The sequence below is a fragment of the Colletotrichum fructicola genome (genome assembly GCF_000319635.2).
Source record: "Colletotrichum fructicola Nara gc5 chromosome Unknown KSG_Nara_v1_contig04, whole genome shotgun sequence".
Taxonomy (NCBI): domain Eukaryota; kingdom Fungi; phylum Ascomycota; class Sordariomycetes; order Glomerellales; family Glomerellaceae; genus Colletotrichum; species Colletotrichum fructicola.
Window position 1 is genome coordinate 5,673,193 of NW_027094054.1, and position 19,605 is coordinate 5,692,797.

A 19,605-nucleotide genomic window follows, 5' to 3' on the forward strand; every position below is an offset into this window, starting at 1 on the left:
GGTGGCCGGCCTTAAACCACTGAGCCAAACTTACTCGATCTACGACCGGAAACCTTGTGGCGGAGGGGCCGAGGCAACTGCCATAAGTAGGTGCCTTCCAAGTGAGGTGAGATCACTCAAAGGCTCAGAGAGGGATTCAGGGCATTGAGATGTCCCTGCCACTCACCAAGTAAAGTACCCATGGGTTTTCAGATCGAACCCTTTGATGGAGCCATGCACTTCCCGATTTAATTTGGCGCGGTTTTGTTCTTGGATCAGCCCAGATGGAGGAGATGCTGAGGGCATCTGGAAGCTGCCTGAGCAGTCGTTCGCCAGTCACAGACTGCCCATCGTAATTGCCATGTTTGTCTATTCCCATTTCTCAGCCTGTGGTATGAGCGCGACTTGGTACTAGATCAGGTTGCATGGTTCCTTACTCCAATACCAGGTGGACAACGCTGTGCCTGCATTTCCTGTCCGTAGGTATACAGCCTTGGGTTGAGTTGGAAATGGCCTCGTAGTCTCCAAATTTACCCAGTGCGTGCTTAGATCTATCTTGAAAGGAACTACCTTGAAAATCTCATGGCAGGGTCGGTTTATCATTTGGGTGCCTTTGAGTAGGGATACCAGAGGCATGCTAAAACCAAGTTCTCTGGATGAGGACTCTCGCCTGATTGCCACATTAGAAAGCCCCCTGAGTTGAGATTTATTTGCTTCTTTGATAGAAAGTGCGATGAAGATCGGGCCCCTAGTGCTGCTAGCCCTATTTCCTTCTCTTGCTCCTCTGCCGCATCTGCCCCAGGCTCTGCGTCTTCGTCCGTCGTCTCGCACATCCGTCACCTTCTCGGAGGATAAAAATCCTTACCCTCCACCCCAGATCTTCTGACTCTTTCTCTCCTCCACCCCAGATCTTCTGACTCTTTCTCTCCTCCACCACAATTCAACAACTTTCACTTTCACATCTTATCACAACAACAACAATGGGTCTTCAGCCCTTAGTGGCAGGCCATTTTAGCATCCCTCTTTCATCACATCTTTTACCTTGAAGCCTGGAAGGAAAGCAATGTTTGAGTCTTTTGGATTATTGTTCTGAAGCTGTGAGTATTTGTTATTTCCCGTTTTCTTTCCAGCTGTCCACTGCCCTCCCAAATTTGATCAGCAATCTGCTAGCTGGCCTCATTTCCTTTGTCATTCCCCTCGTTCCTGCCATTGGTATAAGTTGTCCCAGTGGCCCCAATCTCTTCACAATTTTCACTACCCAAGCCCAGTTTCCCTCGCTTCCTCCGTTCAAGCTGTCAAATTTACTGGTTGCCACGTGCCCAGCACCGCTCCTGCCCCCGCTGCTCTTTTTCCTTTCAGCTGGTCTGGTGCCTTCGGTCCCAAAGTCCAGAGCGAGATCAGGCGGTCAAAGGCTGTCCGATCACGTGGAGCCCGTCGTCCTCCTCTCGCACAGAGCAAACCAAAATTTCCTGTCTCACGCTTCCTCCACACTCCAGCCAAGTCAGATCACCATATCTGAAAAGCCTTTCCATACTGCCTCAAATACGAGAAGAGCATTTTTGGCCAGGCTTTACCATGATCATCCCCCCGATCTACTGTCCTAGACACACTTTCTTTTGGGATGTATGAAACGTCTGCTGTGGCCCAAACACCGCGGGAAAGTGCAGTGCGCTCAGTCTCGGGGTAAGTCTCAACAGCCTCAGCATTCGCGACACCATTCCCATGTTCTGCTCCAAGGTAGTCCAAATGAAGATTGCTGCTCGGGCTTCTGCTCCGTCGGCAACATTCTGGGCTTCTGGCAACTGCCAGGCCCGTCGGCTTACTTTTGCCTCATTTTTCAGCTCATACTCTTTCGAGTGATCCTTTGCTGACTTTTGAAATTGCTCAGGCTCTCGAATACCTTATTTCACGGCGATGAGGCGGTAATCAAAAATCCCTTGGGCTTTGGCTTCCTCTTCCGAAGACAATGCCAGAAGGTCTGCATCACAATGGTGCTTCGGCTCTTTCTGGGACGGCCGTTTGAATGGCCAGGGAGGGCCGGCCTGACGAAGGCTCATCAAAGGTCCTCCCCCAGGTCTCATCAATGAAAATGGAGGTTGTTGTGACGTTCATGGAGTCTTTTGACTTCAACAAGGTATGTCTCGCATCCAATTCATTGCTTTGCTTCGGAGATTTGTTTATCTCTTGGCTGTTGTGTCACCTCAAGTCTCGAGTGTTCCTTTCCTCTGGATCTTGTCCTTGTGTCGCAATTTTTCTCTGGCAACTCGAAACTATGCAAAAATGCTGCTCCCTTGTGTCTTGAACAATGACTAACTTCGTCTTTCGCAGTTTGAATGAAGGAGCACCGTCTCCGAAAACCGCGCTCTACTGCCGGGGCCCGGGCGAACAACTCCCCCTTCCAATCTCCGGCCCGGGCCTCCCGGCCTTTTCCAACTGCTAACCAAACAATTTGCGGTCAGCCTTTGGGTTGTTTACCGTTCGCCTCTTTGGAAGGCTCTTCCAGTGCTTCCCCTACAGGCTTTACGGGGAACGGCTTGGGCTGGTTCCAAGATTACGTTCCGGGGCCGCCGGCCGGCTCAGACATGCTCACGCCAATTTACGGCGGTGGCCGCTCTCTCTCTGTTCAGACTACACAGGAGGCCGGCCGCCGTCGAGATTCGGAAACTTCTTTCGGTTGTTTGGAGCAATTTGAGCCCTTGCTCAAACTTTTGGTTCAAATTTGATGTCCAAATTTGATGGCCGGTTCTGCCGTCTTTCGAGATTGCCTACGGGAGAGCGGACGGGATCCCGAGTTTTCCAATGGGTATGGTCGTATGTACTGCTCTTTGCATACGCTGCTGTATTACATGCTTTACTGGCGCCCCGACCGGGGGCCAGTTTCAATTATTCGGCTTGTAAGTGCGAACTTCCCTCAACCTCGCGAGACGAGAGATGCTGACTTGACTTCATCGGCAGTTCGAATTATTGAGACAGGCCTTTTGTCAATTTTAAGGCCGGCGGTCGGAGATTCCGTGCTCTTGATAGCATCCCGGCCGCCGGACCTGTTTCAATGCTTTGGTTGTGAGTTTCTCCGCAACCGACTTCCGCCGCAGTGGAACATACTGACCCCCTTCACCCCCCAAGCATTTTGAACTGTTGTTCAAATTTTTAGTTCAAATTTGATGGCTAAATTTGATGGCCGGCGGTCGGTGACTCGTTGCTCACCGAAGCATCCCGGCCGCCGGGCCTCTTCCAAACTTGCCTTTGGTCAGTGCCCCCCTTCGCTCAACAGCACAGTCGCAGACGCTGACTCTTGCGACTGAACAGGAAAATGTGAACTTTGAAAAGTTCAAAGTATTGTTCTGGCTGCCAATATTTGCGGCAGTTGGGATCCCCCCAAAGCAAGACGACACGAGCTATTCATGATTCATTGCGGCGGGGGGGCCCAACTGCCAGAACAAGTCTTTTTCCGGCGGCGGTTTTCGCCGATTCGAGCTCCTGTCCCATGTCTTCAGAGCCCGACTGGGTCTGCAGCTCTGGGATCTCATGGCCTCACACATTATTCTCGAGGAGACCTCCTTTGACGACGACGAGACGTGGAAGGGACTTTGCATCTTCCAATACATCCATGACCTCCAACCTGGGGCATCAAAAGATTTGGTCCGCGATCCTGATCACAGCTTATTGCAAGTTCGGAATTCGCAACTCCTTTGCCTCCATTGTTTCTGGCGCGCCACTGTTCTTCCAATCCTCCCCTTACCGCAGAGGGCTATCAGCTATTGCAAGATCATTGTGTTTGGTAAGCATTCTTTTTGCCTGTTGATTGTGACGTTGCGTTGCTAACCAGTCGCAGGGAAGGCTTCTGAAAACGTCTCATTGCCAATGATGGTACAGAAATTGATCTCTCCGGGGTCTTGTGTCAACACTTGATTATTATTTCCACACGGCGACCTCGATCTCGCCCACTCACTAGTTCTGCGACCCTTCGAATCAAGATCACGGTGTTTGGTAAGTTCTAGACAACCTTTGCTCGATGGTGGTTAGCCTGACTGACTAAACTTTTCCCAGGACCTCGCTTGCGACATGTCGAATACGTCATCGAGCTCAATTGGGTTCGCTCGTACCAAGGCCAATTCCGATGGATAGGCCAGGCCTGAAAAGCGAAGACACCTGTATTTCTTCTACAATATGTCCTCTTACCAAGTGGGCTGTGAAACTTCCTCAACATATCCTGTGGTTTGAGCGACTTGTTCAAGGAATGAGCATACAGCGGCAAGGAAAGAGAGAGACTTGTTGACTGCCGTATGACTCTGCCGGAGATAATTGTGTCTACAGGCGATTGTTTGATGAACTGAAGTATAAGGAAGCTGGAAGGAAAAAGGAACAGAGAGATTTGGCTGCGGAAGGGAGGACTCGTGACAGAGGCAGGATGGATGGATGGTTCCTGGGCCGAAGCAATATTCCAATCACATCAAATTTCTTTCATACCATGTCCTCGAACGAAACGAGTAAAGAAAATCTTCGACTTGACTGCTCGCATGTCTCCTAATCCAGCGCGGCCCTCTGTCCCTACTTCCTTTCCATCACCTGAACCCACATATCGCTGATGAAGAACAGGCCCATCGCATTGTACGCCTTCCAAGGACGCGCCGGATCCATTGGGGCCAGCTCAAAGTTGCGGAATACCTGTGTCGCGAAGTCAGTCAACCGCCTGCCAACTCTTTTGCGTAGACTCACCTCGAATATCGTCTTCGCAAGCTCAATTTGCGCCACAGGTTTGCCCAGGCACATGAACTTCCCGTACCCAAACACCAGATCGTTGACGCTCTTCATAGTAGCCAGCTTTTCGTCATCCTCCTCGAACCACCTCTCCGGCCGGAACGTCTTTGCGTCCTCCCCGTACGTCTCCTTGCTGTGGTGCATCGCATACGCAGAGTACCCGACACACGCCCCTCCCGGCAGATACACGCTCTCCCCGCCAACATTGACCGTATCGCCCCCAGCCGGCACGTCTCTCCCGAAGATATTCACCACCGGTGTCTTCACCCTCAGCGCCTCTCGAATCACAGCCTGCAGATACGGCAACCGCCTCGTCTGCTCCAACGAAACCAGCCCCTCCCCCTTCGCCGGCGCAATCCCGTCCCTTACCGCATCGTCAATCTCCCGCTGCAGCTTCGCATACACTCTCGCATTCGTCATAATCAACAACAACGTCCCGCGAATCGCCGCCGCCGTCGTATCCGACCCGGCAATAATCTGCTCCAACGCCTCGCTCCGCAGCTCGTCCCCGCTCAACCCGTGCCGGATGAAGGACGCCAGCATGTCCGACTTCTTGTCCGTCTCGCGCGCCGCGCGCGCGTCCACGTCGCGGTAGCACGCCGCGATCATCCGCCCAAAGCCGTTATCGTCTGTCGGCGAGGGCGCGAGGAAGCGCCCGATCACGGGGGCTTGCGCGAGCCAGCTGAGCCCGAAGGCGAGGGTGAAGCTGGCGGCGGTGAGGCCCTGCTCGGCGGACTGGAGGTAGCCGTCGACGTCGGCGTCGGCGGTGAGCATGCCGAAGGTCTTGCCCAGGCCGACGGCGGAGATGACGTCGAGGGTGAAGTACTGCACTTTCTTGGCGAGGTCCATGGGGATGATGCGGGATTCGGTGGAGAGGTACTTTGTGCGGATGAGGGTGAGCAGGTCGTTTAGGCGGGCGTCAATTGTGGGTTCAAGGTCGAGATTCTCGCGGCCGGAGTACTGCGCTTCGTCAGTGGTTGAAGCTAAGAGGGGAGTAGGTGGAAGGGATGTACGCCTGGGGCCATTTGCTTCCTGCGAGCATCGTGCTTCGCGTTGTCTGTCTGCGTGAAGACATTGTCGCGACGGTATTCTACGCGGCATGCGTGGTAGTACCAGTCGGTGCGCTTGTAGGCTGGGTTCTTGTTGACGTCTGTCCAGAGGTCGGGAGAGGATGTTACGACGATGCCTGGGGCGATGCGGACGATTGGGCCTGGCGCCGGTTAGTACGTAGATATCGAGATGATGGCCATGGACTCCAGCGAACCGTATTTCTCGCTCAGCTCAGCATACCACTCATGAACTCTTGGGCCCATAATGTGTTTGCTATGAGGAGAGCTACTGAGACCTGTCCACCATGGCCCCGGGATGTGCCTGAACTTGAAGTACACGACGAGTCGGTCGATGATGAAACATAGGCAGATCACTCCGCCAAGAACTGGCAGGGTCGCCCAGCTGGAAACCGTGCTAAGGAGACCCATCTTGAACAATGACGATCAGAAGGGAAAGCTTTCGCTGGGCGCAGCGTAGGTAGGATATGGCGCCCTCGCCCTCTTTAAATATCCATGAGTACGCTCCCCGCATTGCTGCAGATACTGAGCGATAGATATGCGGCCAGGGGTTCGCGAAGTCGCCCACCAATCAAGACTGGAGCAAACATCAGCAGTCGGCTTCGGCATGCTCCCCTTTGGCGGGCCGGATCCTACGTTGACGGATATGCAGGTGATGCATTAGTCTCAATCTTTTCTTAGGCGCTTCCAATCAGGCGTGACCAGAAGGACAGGGTTTAGATCCTGCAAATTAAGCGATCCGTGGAGTGCGAAGGAGTTGGTTGGTCATGATCTGCGGTGTCAATATCGAGGAGAAGATGACAGCAAATGGTTCGTCTAGGTAGACCTTCGGTAAGCGAGACTGTCAAAATGTCTGGCAGCAAGTTACTTCACCATGTTCCAGGCGTCGGAGACCCCTGAGATCGCGTACGTTGGGTCATAGAAAGGTTGTCTGCGGCAAGGGAGGTCGCACCTTTGCCGGCTTGCCAGAGATTTCAGATGTTGGTTAAAGGAAAGAAGGTACCTATCATAGACCTTCCCCGAGGGTATCACGCCGCAGGCCCTGCTAATTCAGTCCCAAAGCACCCCTTTCGGAGTAATGATGCCGCCTCTCGGTGCCGCCTCTCGGTGCCGCCAGCAGCCAGGAGATTATTATGTTGGACTTCAACATTGGCCGACATGGGTTGTTCAGCGTTTGAGCGACGGTCGACCGTCTTGAGCCTTCAATGTTCTGCAACAGTACCTTTATTGGCTCAAAGACCGCAGCTGCCCTGGTAATCGGCATCGGTACTTCTACAAGTATCCCGTCTCGACCTCGTGTAGGTACGTACTTCAAACGGGAACGGCAGCAAGACGAGACTGATCCCATCACCACCCACCGCCTACGCACTTCCCCGTCCAACAAGCCTGCCCAAGGCTCAGAGACAAGTGAGAGCTCCAAGTCCGCTTGTCCCAAAGAGGCAAAAGACAGCTGTGGGATCAAAAAGCTCCAGCCTAATCCTGATTTTCCAGTGACTGCTCCGGTAAAGAGAAGACCAGCTCGATGTACGTACTCAGGACCAACCTTGAAGCTTGCCCCTGATTGGCCGAATCGGCATCACCACCACCTCACCTTCGCATTCACCACGACCTGAGGCGGTCGGCACACGTGACTGACTGCCCTGACAACGACCAAACAGGAAATCGCGACTTCACCTCTGCTCGATCTGATCTCGGTGCCCCCAATCAGCCAGACGGCCACCCTCAGTCTGATCTTTTTAAAAACCCTCACTCTCTCTTCTTCCCTCCGAACTTCTTCCTCCCCACAACCACAAATCGCAAACTTGTTTCGCAAACCAGCACAACCACCTCTACCCTCCATCTCCTACCTCTCTCTTCCTCCTCTACCTTTCTCACTCCTCCATCACCTCTTCGTCACCGTCAAGATGAAGTTCACCTCCACCATCGCCTCCCTCGTCCTCGCCTTCGCGGCCGGCTCCACCTCCGCTGCCCCCTTCCCCGGCGGCAACATTGAGCTCCTCGACGTTTCCAAGCCCAAGGGCGGCAATGTCGAAGTCATGGATCTTTCCAAGCCCAAGGGTGGAAACATCGAGCTCCTCGACGTCGCTCAGCCCAAGGGCGGTAACGTTGAGGTCATGGACGCCTCCAAACCCCAGGGCGGCAACATCGAGGTCCTCGGCGCCTTCGACGGTGGCTTCGCTAAGGTCTGCCGCGACATCATGCTCACCAACCGCATCGTCAACGGCAAGCCTGTCTACTCGGTTCGCGCCATCTGCCCCGACTGGATGGACCAGAACTTCAAGACCGCGCTGCAGCTCAACCGCTGCCTCATGAACGATTTTGGCCACCTCAAGTGGGCCAACCTGTGAGTACACTCCTTCCCCTTGTCGCTTTTTGCAACATCGCTGACTTTGATTCTCCCACAGTGGCCACTTTGACGACTCTTGCTACGACTGCAAGCTCCTCTCCGCCACTGATGATGTCAAGATGGCCTGCACCTGCGCTGTCGGCGCCAAGGGCACCATTGGCACCACCTTTGCTCTCAGTATGTCTTCTCCCACCCTCGCCTCTGACTTCACGAATTTGTGCTGACTTTTCTTCTTCGCAGACGAGGGCATCCGCAACCAGGGCGGCGCCATGTGGTGTGGCACCCAGATCGGCACCCGCGTCCCTGCCTAAATGTCACAACTTCACATCTTGGTTCTTTTTGGGCGGATTCACTTCTTTCTTGTAGGGATAGAGATTGGAATTGGGATTTGGGGGATGTACTACTTTGAGATTGGCTTTCTTCAGAATTTCGGGCATGTCGTAGCATGGAGTTTGGCAAGGAAGGAAGATACCCTCAGAGCCTGGCTTTCAAGGACCAGGCTTTCTACATTAGCTGAAAAGCGTATAGAATTCTGATGAGTAGACAAAAGACGTCCTTTTCTCTGCAAGTTTCTGCCTTTCTTGCTTCTATTGGTGATGCTTTGTTTTGTTGTGATGGCTTTGATTGTGGAGCAAGACCGTGCCTGCCCCCCGACAGGTACCCAAAGTACTCTATGAGGATGCGACAGCTTACCTCGCCTGTTATTTCCAGCCCTTCCTGGGAGGTAGAAGACCAAGGAATCTGGAATTACTTGTCATGTGAAAGGCGATGTTATTCTGTGATGTGGCGAACGAGGCCCCTAGCTGGAAGGTGCGAAAGGGGCTAGTACAGGGCCGTCCTTGGGAGGTTGTCCCAGACCAGTTGATGCCAGCAAGGAGAGAAACATCAAAATATGCAGTTTCAAACATGAAGCAAGGTCAGTATGAGGAGAGGTGTGTAATGTGATGGGCTTTTGGGGACACAGTCCGGCAAGCAACAGTGCTGTCAAGACGGACGCTGTGGTATGGTTGCTGTGGGATTGGCGAGGAGTCAGCACATCTTGAAGTGCTTCAGAAACTTCCATGATACACGAGGACGCCAATGGCTCTGTCTAGAAAACTCATGTGTTGCAATTTGGTGCGTGGCATGCTCATCGGATCTGCCCCAGAGGCCAAGTGCCAGATGCTGCTCTCCTGGCACCAGCCCTCTTCATTCCAGGGTCTTGAGGTCTTTGAGACTGCAGGTGGGTTTGCAATGGGCAAAAATGGGCAAAAGAAATGATTGGCTTTGTGGCCTTCGCTTGTGGTCTTGCTCTTTCGATTTTCGGATCTGGGTCGCTTTGGTCTAGCCACCCCCTTCTTCAGTCACGTGCCTCACGCTGCAGAGATTTCTTCTCTGCTGTTCGTTCCTTCCCAAGAGTTGAGAGTGGGAGCGGCCTTGAAAACTTTTCCGTCTATTCCCTCCGTCAGGTATTCTGTCTTCTTACCACCCCAGCCCGAGGTCTCCCACCCTCCTCCTCCACCATCACCACCATCACTATCAACAACACCCGTCTGTCCATTGCCCTCTCTTCCCCATCAACCACTTCGCACTCGCCGGTCTACTCATTATCTTCACTACACTACACTGCTCTCTTCCTTCATTGTCGAATTTCCTCCCTCAAATGCAGCACTTCCCAAGACCCTCGCAAGCTGCCCATCTCCTCTCAAAACTTGAGCTCAACTTCGAGCTCCAGTCCTAAGGCCTACCAGCTGCAATCCCACATCTTCTGATACCTCAAATCCTCATTTTTTCGAGTCTCCTGGTGGGAAAATGTCTTGCTGGCATGGCACACCGTCTTGGGGGTGGGCGGTCCTTCTTCCCGTGATCTTGAGTCTCTTGGCAGCGCTGGCTGCTGCAGGTCGGTCAACCCCGAGTTCCATCGACTTTCCATTCACGACTCTGACATCTTTCAGGACGCCCCGAAACCAGAATCTGGCATGGAAAAGTCTGTGCTGCGATTATTGCCGAAGGGCCCGATTGCACAAGGCACTGACTGGCCCGCGGATCATACCGATCTTCGCACCACCTCAGGCCCCGTTCCATCAGCTTCAGCACGCGTTGGCATCCCAGCAAAGAGTCGCACGCACTTTGACTCCCGGCAAGGTTGCTTTGACATAGAAGCTCAAAGACACTCTGCTGTCTTCTTGTTTGGTTTGTTCATTCCTTGCACTTGCCATTTCCTTTGTCGGTTTGGTGACATGGTCAAATCCTGGCCTGGGAGCACCATTTTGCTATCGGAGTTGCTTGATAAATACTTCGCTAACATTCCCATGCAAAACAGATGACTTCATTTCAAGCTCTTGCAAACCCGGGAGTTCTGTTTGTTGTTGATGTCTGAAATTGCTCGAACTACCTGTTCCATTCAGATGCCACGGCCCACGGGCGAAGAGGACCAGAGGACCTGAAGCTTCCATCACTCCAAGAGCTCTGTTGGCTCTGTCGTCAACTCTGCATGCTCTCGCTATCCTGTCCAAATCTTCTTGTCAAGCAGCAAACACCTTCTGCGAGTCCAATGTCGACAGCCTCGACAAGATGCACCGAAGTCGGGGCTGCCTTGACATTGACTTGAGGCTGCTGGCTCGTGTCAATAGCTCAATCCTCTCAGCAGACATCACCGGCTCAGTCTTTCTTCTACAAGGTTTCTTCTCATAAGAATACTTGTTGTCTGGTTGGCGATTGATTCTAGATGTCCTCTCGCCTGCAGCTTGGTTGGTTCGACTCGTTCCATGCTCCAGAGCACCTTCATCCGTCTGTTCCAATTCGCCGAGAAGCCTCAACAGCTTCGCACCTGTTTAAAACTCGCACATCCTCGTGCTTCAATGTTTTTCCAATGGCTTCTACAACTTCTCATCAACGGGGATTCGAATACTCATGTCACGAAGGCGCCTTCGAGGGACGAAGCCGCCATGTGGTTCACGGAGGCCACAACGGGGGTTCGAATACTCATGTCAAGAAGAGCTCGGTGGACCGAGCCACCACGTGGTTCACGAGTCCACACTGCTAACCACGATGCCATCAAATGGACCGAGATCACTTCGACTATCAAGACAGTCACTCGAAGGCGAAGTCGAAAGATGGATCAGCTACTCGCTTCATCCAGCACAGCACACAACGGGGGTTCGAATACTCAAGACATCATTGGCTTCCGCCGATGGGCGGCCCTGCCCGCTGCCCTCCTAAGGCCTGAGTACCTTACCTTGTCTCAATTTGATACAATGGCGACGTCGTTTGGTACTCGGGCCCGGAATCCGAGGAGAGCCGAGACCCGCAGAAAGTTTCCAAGCGCACCAACGGCGCCTACAGTGTTGTGATCTCGCCAACCTCGGAACCTACGGACATGGGTGCCGGCGGTGTTTGGCACGGCGCTCCAGTGGCATGAACTCGGCCGCCCCGGACATTTCGCTATTCATGGGAACTCTCGCCTTCTCTACACCGGAACTGTGGAGACAAACCCTGAGCCCATACACAGCACCCAAGCTTGCTGCAAGGCTCCGGATGCTGACATGAGCATGGGAGATTACGACGCCATGGCTCTCCAGGAGACTGCGGCCTCCCAGGATGCTTCTGAGTATCCAATTCAAGCTGAAGATGACATGAACAACTTGCACTACCCATAGGGCCTGGCTAATGGACAGGCACTGCATTACATCGCGAAGCGCAGCTGTCAGAGCTGCGATTGGAGACATCGTCAAAGCCTTCGGCTTTGTCGTCAAAGCACCGACAACGTCCCCATCTTCCTGCGGCTTGGATTCCCTTGAATCTAGGCGTTCAAATCAGTGTGACTGAGAAGAGTCCTCATGACAATGATGAGCTCAACGACTTCTCGCAGCAGACGTTCGCGGGGGGCTCTTGCGGAGCCTCAGAGCCTGCAATCCAACTCCGCCTCAACGTCAAAGACATGCACACCCGGTTGGATGATCATTGTGATTACAAAGTCAGTGAGTTGCAATTCTTTCCAAGCTTCAGGATTCATCACTGACATACTATGCGAGGAGTCAGAGGAATCATGCATGGCCTAACCATCACGCTGCGGCGGCACGAACGCTCATGCTGTTCTTGATGAGCCGTGCCGTTGCTCTTCCCCTCGTCACACCGACTGTGACACTTGGGAGGCCAAGGTAGGTGTCAGGATCACCCTCTGTGCGCCATCGTTGATAAGCGGCGGCACGCGCGTCTTGCATAGCGAAACTGATTTGTTCCAACAGTTGTTCTGTCGAATTGCCGCTGCGAACTACCACCCGGAGGTTTGGCTTTGTCTTCTTCTTTTCGTTTGTTCACATTCTAAACCCAGACAGGTACTTCGCGCAAGAATTCACTTCACAGGCACCTCAGCTACATTTGCGGGGCCCGGTGAATGGCTTATTGAGGTAGAAGTCCCCGGGCGGGCCCGGTGGACTCCGGCTCAAACAAGCTTCCTTCATTTCAAACAACATGACACCAGTCCAAGACATCCCTTCCAACGGCAATGACCTCGTCGATTCTCTCGACCGCCTCAAGGTTGATGACGGCGAGCCGAAACTTGGCCGTGTGGCGACAATGGAGAAGATCAATCACAACGGTCTTGCCAACGGCAAGACCATGGGCTACAGTGTTCGGCGGGGCCTTTCTTCGCTTCAAACAACAGTCCTTGGAGAATGGATGAAAGATGAAGAAGGTCAATGACAATGGTCTTGCCGACGGCAAGACCATGGGACACAATGTTCGGCGGGGGTCTTTCTTCACTTCAAGCAACATGTCTCACGAATTCGTAAGTTTCAATCGTTCCGTGCGATCCATCCTGCGCTTCCATAGCTACCCTTTCCGGGTCTTCCTCTGTTTCAGATCCTGTACTCTCCAGCGCTGACATGAAATTCAAACAGACTCTTCAGCATACAGGACTTGGAAGTGGATTGGGGCCCGCGTCACCCCTTTTGCCTCATGTTTCTGTGTGGCCGGCCCACGTTTGGGCAGGCAAAGATGTGTTTTCTTCTCCTCAAACAACATCATGGGAAAGAAGGTAAGGAAGACGAACCGTACATCCCACAGACTTCTTACTCTGCCCAACGGTTTGCGACACTGCAGGCCTCGGGTCACACATTGCTGACGCGAGTCTCAACACAGATATCAAGTCTTCATTTGGTTGTTCAGCAGCGCATCAAGCTTGGCGATGGCACTAACATGTAGGTTTCCTCCCCGATCTCCTCCCATGGCCTTGACTGACTTTTATCCAGGCCAGCCTATGCTCACCACGATCCTTGGCGATAGCGGCTTGACCGGTATGTTTGCAGCCTTCATTTGGCTGCTCAGCAGCGTGTCAAGCTGACCGACAACACTGAGATGCGTAAGTTTCCTTTCAATCTTCTCGCATGGCCTTGACTGACTTTCTCTAGCCCAGCCAGTTCTGACCACGATCCTTGGCGACGGCGGCTTCACCGGTATGTTCCCAGTCTCGATTACGTTCGCGGGTCTCTTTGCTAACTCTTCCGAGGTAATCTGCACCGAGGTGTGCTGTGCCGTCACTGCCGACCCTTGCGAGGGGGTTCAGGTGTCTGACGAGGACTTCTGGAGTGACATTCATATGTGGACTGCGAATACCTTCTCCGGAGGGTCTTGGCCGACAAGACTTGCAGGGCTCTCCGGGAGATATGCATTCCACTCCTCTTCCGCAAGGTTAGAATCTACCGCGCCGAATACCGCGCCATTCAGCCTCTCAAGGCGATGCTCCTCAATGACAGGACTCAGAGATCGATGATTACTTATGGAGTGCGGGCGAGAACATCTACGCTGTCCCACCGCGCCGTAGCAAGGAGGCGGTCATGAGGAGGTGGTGATGATGAATACTGATACGCGGAAGCCCTTGCATGGATAAGCGGTTCCGGAAATTGGAGCTCTTCGGACATTCGGGGTATCAGGTCGCGAGTGAGCTGATCCCAGTCATGAAGCACGCGATGATGCATTGCGGCTCTGAGATAAGAAATAACGACCAGAGACCAGTTCATAGCATCCAACAAGGCAAATTTTGTATCATCTGGTGATTTCGCTGACCGCATTGACTGAAAAGTGTCGTACGAGCAGTAACAGCATGCCCCGCCCCAGTTGAACCAACGTGATCCTGACCAAGGATCCTCATCCGGCTGCCCGGCCAGTTCCCCGCATGGGCATTCCGAGGAAGCTCGGGGGACACCATGAACCCCCACACGCCTGACTTTATAACCTCAAGAAGGTCCAACGGGGCGGGGTTTCGTGCTGTTTGAAGTCCTGCTAGATCAGCTCATTTATCGTGTGTGTAACTGTCGAGGCACCGTAACCTTGGCCGTTGGAAATCTCTCCTGGAGCCGCAAACATCAAGCAGCATAGCCAGAAGTGCTTCGAGGCGTCCCTTACACCTTCACTCTCTTCTCCAAACACCAAGCACCATGAGCGCGTTCGTGGGAGCATTCAGACCATCTGCTCGTCTAGGGTACGCATCTTCCCCCCCTCAATGACCTCCAGCCATTAACAACCGCAGCGGACGCGTCGCCATCGTGACAGGTGCCTCACGCGGTATCGGTAAAGCCATCGCCCTCCGCATCGCCCGCGATGGCTACGATGTTTGCATCAATGACATCGCCGCCAACCAAGCTGGCTCCGAGGAAGTGGCCAACGAGATCCGGGGCCTGGGCCGCAAGTCTGTCGTCGCATCCGCCGACGTCCGCAGTCTCAGTGAGGTCCAGGGAATGGTCCAGACGGCAGTGAAAGAGCTAGGTCCCCTGAACACAATGTAAGTTTTTGATTTCATCATTCTAAGAGCAACATGCTAATTGCCGGTTTTCAGGATCGCCAACGCCGGCATCGCCCAAGTCAAACCCCTCCTCGACCTCACCGAAGAAGACTTCCTCAACATGTTCCGCGTCAACGTCTTCGGCGTGCAAAACTGCTACCAGACCGCCGCCAAGCAACTCATCGCCCAGGGCAACTGCACGCCCTCCTCCCCGGGCAAGCTCATCGGGTGTTCCTCGATCGTGGGCTTCCGCCCGTTCGCGCTGCTCTCGCACTACTCCGCCTCGAAGTGGGCCGTCCGCGGGCTGACGCAGGCGTCGGCGATGGAGTACGCGGAGCACAACATCACGGTGAACGCGTACGCGCCGGGCATCGTGGGCACGGCGATGTGGGACCTGATAGACGAGAAGCTGGGCGAGAAGACGGGCGCGAAGAAGGGGGACACGATTAAGAAGTTTACGAACGATTTGATTGCGCTGAAGAGAACGAGCGTGCCGGAGGATGTGGCGAAGTTTGTAAGCTTTTTGGCGGGGCCGGATAGTGATTATGTGACGGGGCAGACGCAGATTGTTGATGGGGGGATTAACTTCAGCTGAGCAGAAGCGCGTTCAAAGTTGTTTGTATTATGGTGGCTTCCTAGCAGACTTGATTATTACTCTAGTCAAAAATGTGTTACCATTAGCTCCATTTGGAAATCCTCTTCGACTCCCATTAGATGCTGTATCTAAACTGCCTATCCTCCTTGTCAGTCAAATCATTCACCGGAGCACCCGCGTCATCCAACACGACATCCTCAGAATACTCCGCGCCCTGGCCGCTGCTCGCCGCCGCCTCCCTTTCGGCATTGTCCCTGGAACAAAGCCACCGGTATGCCACAATGACAGTGAACAGCAAACACCATGTCACAATAGCCGTGACCACGCCCTTGAAGTAGCGCGGCTTCTCCGTCCACAGCTGCGGCGCGCCGATGCAGCCCGCGCAGTAGCCGATGAAGAACATGGCGTTGACGATGGCGCGCTTCGTGTTACCCTTGACGTTGGAGGCTGTGAGGGAGAGGAGGATCGACCAGACGGCGGTGATGCAGGATGCCTGGAAAAATGCGCGTTAGCTTTATGAGGGTGGAAGGGATGGAGAGGGGGTTGACGTACCAGCCAGGAGGCTCCGATCATGCCCCAGCCGGCGTCGGTGGACAGCTTCAAGAGGAGGATGTTGCCTGCTAACGGGGGCAGGATGAGCACGAGGGCGACGAGAGTGCGGTGCTTGGGGAACATCATGCAGCCGCAGACTCCGATCCATAGCATGCCGATCTGGACGGCGCCGGAGGGGGCGGTGTAGAGCATGGTTTCGTATTTGTTGTAGCCGATGGTGTTGATGACCAGGGACGCGAACTGGTTGCAGTCAAGTCAGCAAAGAACATGAGATAACAGTCGGGGAGAAGGCTAACCGTCAGCACAGGAGACTGCATCGTCACCAGAACACCAAACCAGAACACAAACCACGTCTTGATATCCAACATCGCCTCCTTGAGCTGTCTCAGCGAGAACGACGTCTTATCGCCGCCCTCGCGGTCCTTGGCCATGCGCATGGAGAGCACCTGCTTCTGGCGCGGGGTGAGGAACCACGCGTCCTTCGGACCGTTGGGCATGAAGAGGTAGAAGACGACGCCCGAGGCGGAGGTAATGGCGCCGCAGACGAGGAAGAGCGTACGCCAGGGCGCGAGGGAGAGGGCCGTGTTCTTGGCGATGCCGTACATCAGGAGGCAGCCGCAGATCTGGGCGAGGCCGTTCATGGTGATCCAGAGACTGCGCAGAGTCAAGTCAGTCTTTCAGGGTATGCTGGAGGTGAGATGGGGGTTGGGCTTACGCGGTTCGCAGGGCGTGCTCGTCCTTGCGGTACCAGATGCTGGTGATGGTGATGAAGGCGGGCGAGACAGCGCCCTCTGCGAAGCCGAGGAGGAAGCGGACGGCGGCGAAGCCGGAGTAGTTATGCGGCGCCGCGAGACACATGCAGACGATGCCCCAGATGACTCTGCATGCGGTTCTCTGTCAGTGATGGGTGTATTGGTAGACTATGGGTGGACTTACACGGTGACTCCCACGAACTTGGTCAGATGCAGCCTGCTCATGAGGTAGATGAATGGATATTCAGACACCAATTGGCCTGCGCGTTGAGGTGTCAGCGACAACATCTTCCTTTGAAGGCAATGCTTTGGTTTGACTTACCGACGTAGAAGATAGATGAGCACCAAGAATACTGCGTGCTGGTCATGTTCAAGTCCGTAATCAGGCCGAAGACCTATGTTGGTCAGTTACGGAGTTCAGCGCGGGGAAGACTAGCCAACTTACGCTTGCATAACTGAGACTCTGCTTGTCCAGGTACTGCAGGAAGAAGACCACACACATCTATTGATCCGAGTTAGCTCAATTGTTCACAGTTACAAGACATAACACACAAGGGTCAACCAACCATGGGCAGAATAGTGCAGTCAATCTTTCTCAGAACCGCTTTCTCCTCTTCTTCGGTGTAAGACTCGCTCAACTCCAAAATCTGGCCATTCTTCTCCTCGGCGCCCTCCGGCTGCGGTCCATCATTCGTCTTGGTCTCAATGGAAGAAGTCATCCTGAGTCGCGTGAGGGGGGTGGGTGGTTCTCAGTGGAAGATCCAAAGACCGCGGCCAACACCCCTTCGCAAACTTGCAGATCCGCCCGCCCTTTAAAAGAAGAAACGAGGGAGGGACAAAGGAAAAAACGTGGTTGACAATGCTCCACCGGTGCATATCTCGAATCCCGGGGTAAGTGTGCCCATTATTTTCCCCGCACCCAAGAGGCAAGCATTATCAGAGAGTCATATCAATCAAAGACTGATTCCTGCGATACCTCTGCTAGCGTTGATAGGGGTGATACGCGGGGTGGGGCGGGCTATGTTGCCGATGGTTGTGGCAGATATCCGACGCCGGGTATCGGCAACTTGGTCGCTCGCAAAGACCAGGTTCCCGACGATAGGATTGTGTGTTGATTTCCGATGCTTGTTGTTGCATTGTCTTTCTCACCAAAATTGGGTGTTGTTGGGGGATGACGTTAACCGTCTGATGAAGCCAATCAGATAAATATTTCTGTTTTCTGGAAGTGGTAGCTGTGTGTTCGGATGACTGAGCGTTTGCACATCCTCAATCCCAAGTCCAGTCCTTACATGTTTCCCCTCATTCAACTTCTTCGATACTCACTCCTCTAAACCAACACCATCCAGAGACTAATCACGAAACCTTCACAATGGTCACCGAAGCCGACCTCAAGCCCTGGCTCAAAGCCCCAACACGGCGCTACATCCTCACCAACGCAACCATCGTCGACGTCACCGACGGCTCCCTCCACCCCAACGCCGCCGTCCGCCTCAAAGACGGCCTCATCGACGCCATCCTCCCCTCCGACCCTTCCACCGTCTCCGCCGCCGTCGCCGATGGCTTCGCCGAAGTCGACTGCGCCGGCAAGTTCCTCTGCCCGGGCCTCATCGACTCCCACGTCCACGTCATGGCCGTCCCGGGCTTCGACTCCCTCGCCGCCGCCTTCAGCAACCCCAACGACGTCTCGCTGCTCCGCCAGCCGTACGTCTGCGCCCAGATGCTGCACCGTGGCTTCACCAGCATCCGCGACTGCGGCGGCGCCCTGCTCGCCCTGAAGGAGGCCATCAACGACGGCGTGTTCCCCGGCCCGAGGCTGTTCATCGCGGGCCACGCGCTGTCCCAGGCCGGCGGGCACGGGGATGTTCGGCGCGGGCCGCATGATCACAGCGAGTGCTGCGGCGGGTCGACCACGGGTTTGGGCAGGCTGTGCAACGGCGTGCCGGAGTGCATGACCGCGGTGCGTGAGGAGATCCGCACCGGCGCGGACTTTATCAAGATCATGGGCTCCGGCGGCGTGTCATCCCCGACGGACAAGATCGACCATCTCCAATTCACGGGCGCCGAGATCCGCGCGATGGTGGAGTGCGCAGCGAACGCGGGCACGTACGTCACCGCGCACGCGTACACGACCAAGGCGATCCGGCACTGCATCGACAACGGGGTGCGGGGCATCGAGCACGGCAACTTCGTCGACGTGCCGACGGCGAAGCTGATGGCCGAAAAGGGCGTGTACCTCACCCCGACGCTGATCACGTACGCGCAGATGGCGTCGGAGAAGTGGAAGGGCTACCTGCCGCCCGAGTCGCGGGTCAAGAACGAGGAGGTGCTGACCGCGGGCCTGGTGGCGCTGAAGACGGCGTACGAGGCGGGCGTGACGATATGCTTCGGGACGGATCTGCTGGGTCCGTTGGGCGCGGCGCAGAGTTTCGAGTTCTCGTTGAGGGGGAAGGCGATCCCGTCGCTGGCGGTGTTGCAGAGCGCGACGATCAACCCGGCGAAGATGTTTGGCAGGGAGGCGTCGCTGGGGCAGGTCAAGGCTGGGTTTGAGGCGGATATCATCATTGCGAACGCGAACCCGCTGGAGGATGTGGGCATCTTCGATGATCCGGAGGCGTCGGTTGCGGCGGTGATTAAGGAGGGCAGGGTGTATAAGAGCAGATGGGATGGGATCAAGGAGGACTCGGCGGTGCCGATTAGGATCAAGCCGGCGCTTTGATGTAATGTGTATGGAAAAGATGGAGTTGGCATTTAACTTGCGGCAAAAATGAAATGAGACAATGACTTTGATATTCTTG

At 54.5% G+C, this 19,605-nt stretch overlaps 7 protein-coding genes across 7 annotated transcripts; 5 read left to right on the forward strand and 2 right to left on the reverse strand.

Annotated features, from left to right (window-relative positions):
* Positions 1-3,504: 3,504 nt before the first annotated feature.
* On the forward strand, positions 3,505-4,115 carry CGGC5_v008444 (uncharacterized protein; the record flags this gene model as incomplete). Its single annotated transcript, XM_032027465.1, has 4 exons — positions 3,505-3,757; positions 3,812-3,846; positions 3,954-3,966; positions 4,027-4,115. The coding sequence occupies 4 exons, from the start codon at positions 3,505-3,507 to the stop codon at positions 4,113-4,115; spliced, it is 390 nt and encodes a 129-aa protein (XP_031892127.1).
* A 412-nt stretch (positions 4,116-4,527) lies between these two features.
* Positions 4,528-6,215, reverse strand: CGGC5_v008445 (Cytochrome P450 monooxygenase lolP1; the record flags this gene model as incomplete). Its single annotated transcript, XM_032027477.1, has 4 exons — positions 4,528-4,644; positions 4,696-5,697; positions 5,751-5,947; positions 6,002-6,215. 4 exons carry the CDS (start codon positions 6,213-6,215, stop codon positions 4,528-4,530), a joined length of 1,530 nt encoding a protein of 509 aa, XP_031892120.1.
* Positions 6,216-7,708: 1,493 nt separating this feature from the next.
* CGGC5_v008446 (uncharacterized protein) lies at positions 7,709-8,462 on the forward strand (the record flags this gene model as incomplete). The annotated part of the gene is made up of 3 exons (XM_032027488.1): positions 7,709-8,148; positions 8,210-8,328; positions 8,392-8,462. 3 exons carry the CDS (start codon positions 7,709-7,711, stop codon positions 8,460-8,462), a joined length of 630 nt encoding a protein of 209 aa, XP_031892121.1.
* A 4,141-nt stretch (positions 8,463-12,603) lies between these two features.
* On the forward strand, positions 12,604-13,971 carry CGGC5_v008447 (uncharacterized protein; the record flags this gene model as incomplete). Its single annotated transcript, XM_066152017.1, has 6 exons — positions 12,604-12,762; positions 12,818-12,919; positions 13,273-13,331; positions 13,440-13,492; positions 13,542-13,731; positions 13,782-13,971. The coding sequence occupies 6 exons, from the start codon at positions 12,604-12,606 to the stop codon at positions 13,969-13,971; spliced, it is 753 nt and encodes a 250-aa protein (XP_066008646.1).
* Positions 13,972-14,567: 596 nt separating this feature from the next.
* CGGC5_v008448 (Diacetyl reductase) lies at positions 14,568-15,506 on the forward strand (the record flags this gene model as incomplete). Its single annotated transcript, XM_032027510.1, has 3 exons — positions 14,568-14,611; positions 14,660-14,911; positions 14,966-15,506. 3 exons carry the CDS (start codon positions 14,568-14,570, stop codon positions 15,504-15,506), a joined length of 837 nt encoding a protein of 278 aa, XP_031892123.1.
* A 115-nt stretch (positions 15,507-15,621) lies between these two features.
* CGGC5_v008449 (putative transporter) lies at positions 15,622-17,529 on the reverse strand (the record flags this gene model as incomplete). Its single annotated transcript, XM_032027521.1, has 8 exons — positions 15,622-15,999; positions 16,059-16,298; positions 16,355-16,712; positions 16,774-16,938; positions 16,995-17,070; positions 17,133-17,205; positions 17,256-17,312; positions 17,377-17,529. 8 exons carry the CDS (start codon positions 17,527-17,529, stop codon positions 15,622-15,624), a joined length of 1,500 nt encoding a protein of 499 aa, XP_031892118.1.
* Positions 17,530-18,179: 650 nt separating this feature from the next.
* Positions 18,180-19,526, forward strand: CGGC5_v008450 (Uncharacterized protein; the record flags this gene model as incomplete). The annotated part of the gene is made up of 1 exon (XM_032027533.1): positions 18,180-19,526. One exon carries the CDS (start codon positions 18,180-18,182, stop codon positions 19,524-19,526), a length of 1,347 nt encoding a protein of 448 aa, XP_031892119.1.
* Positions 19,527-19,605: the final 79 nt, after the last annotated feature.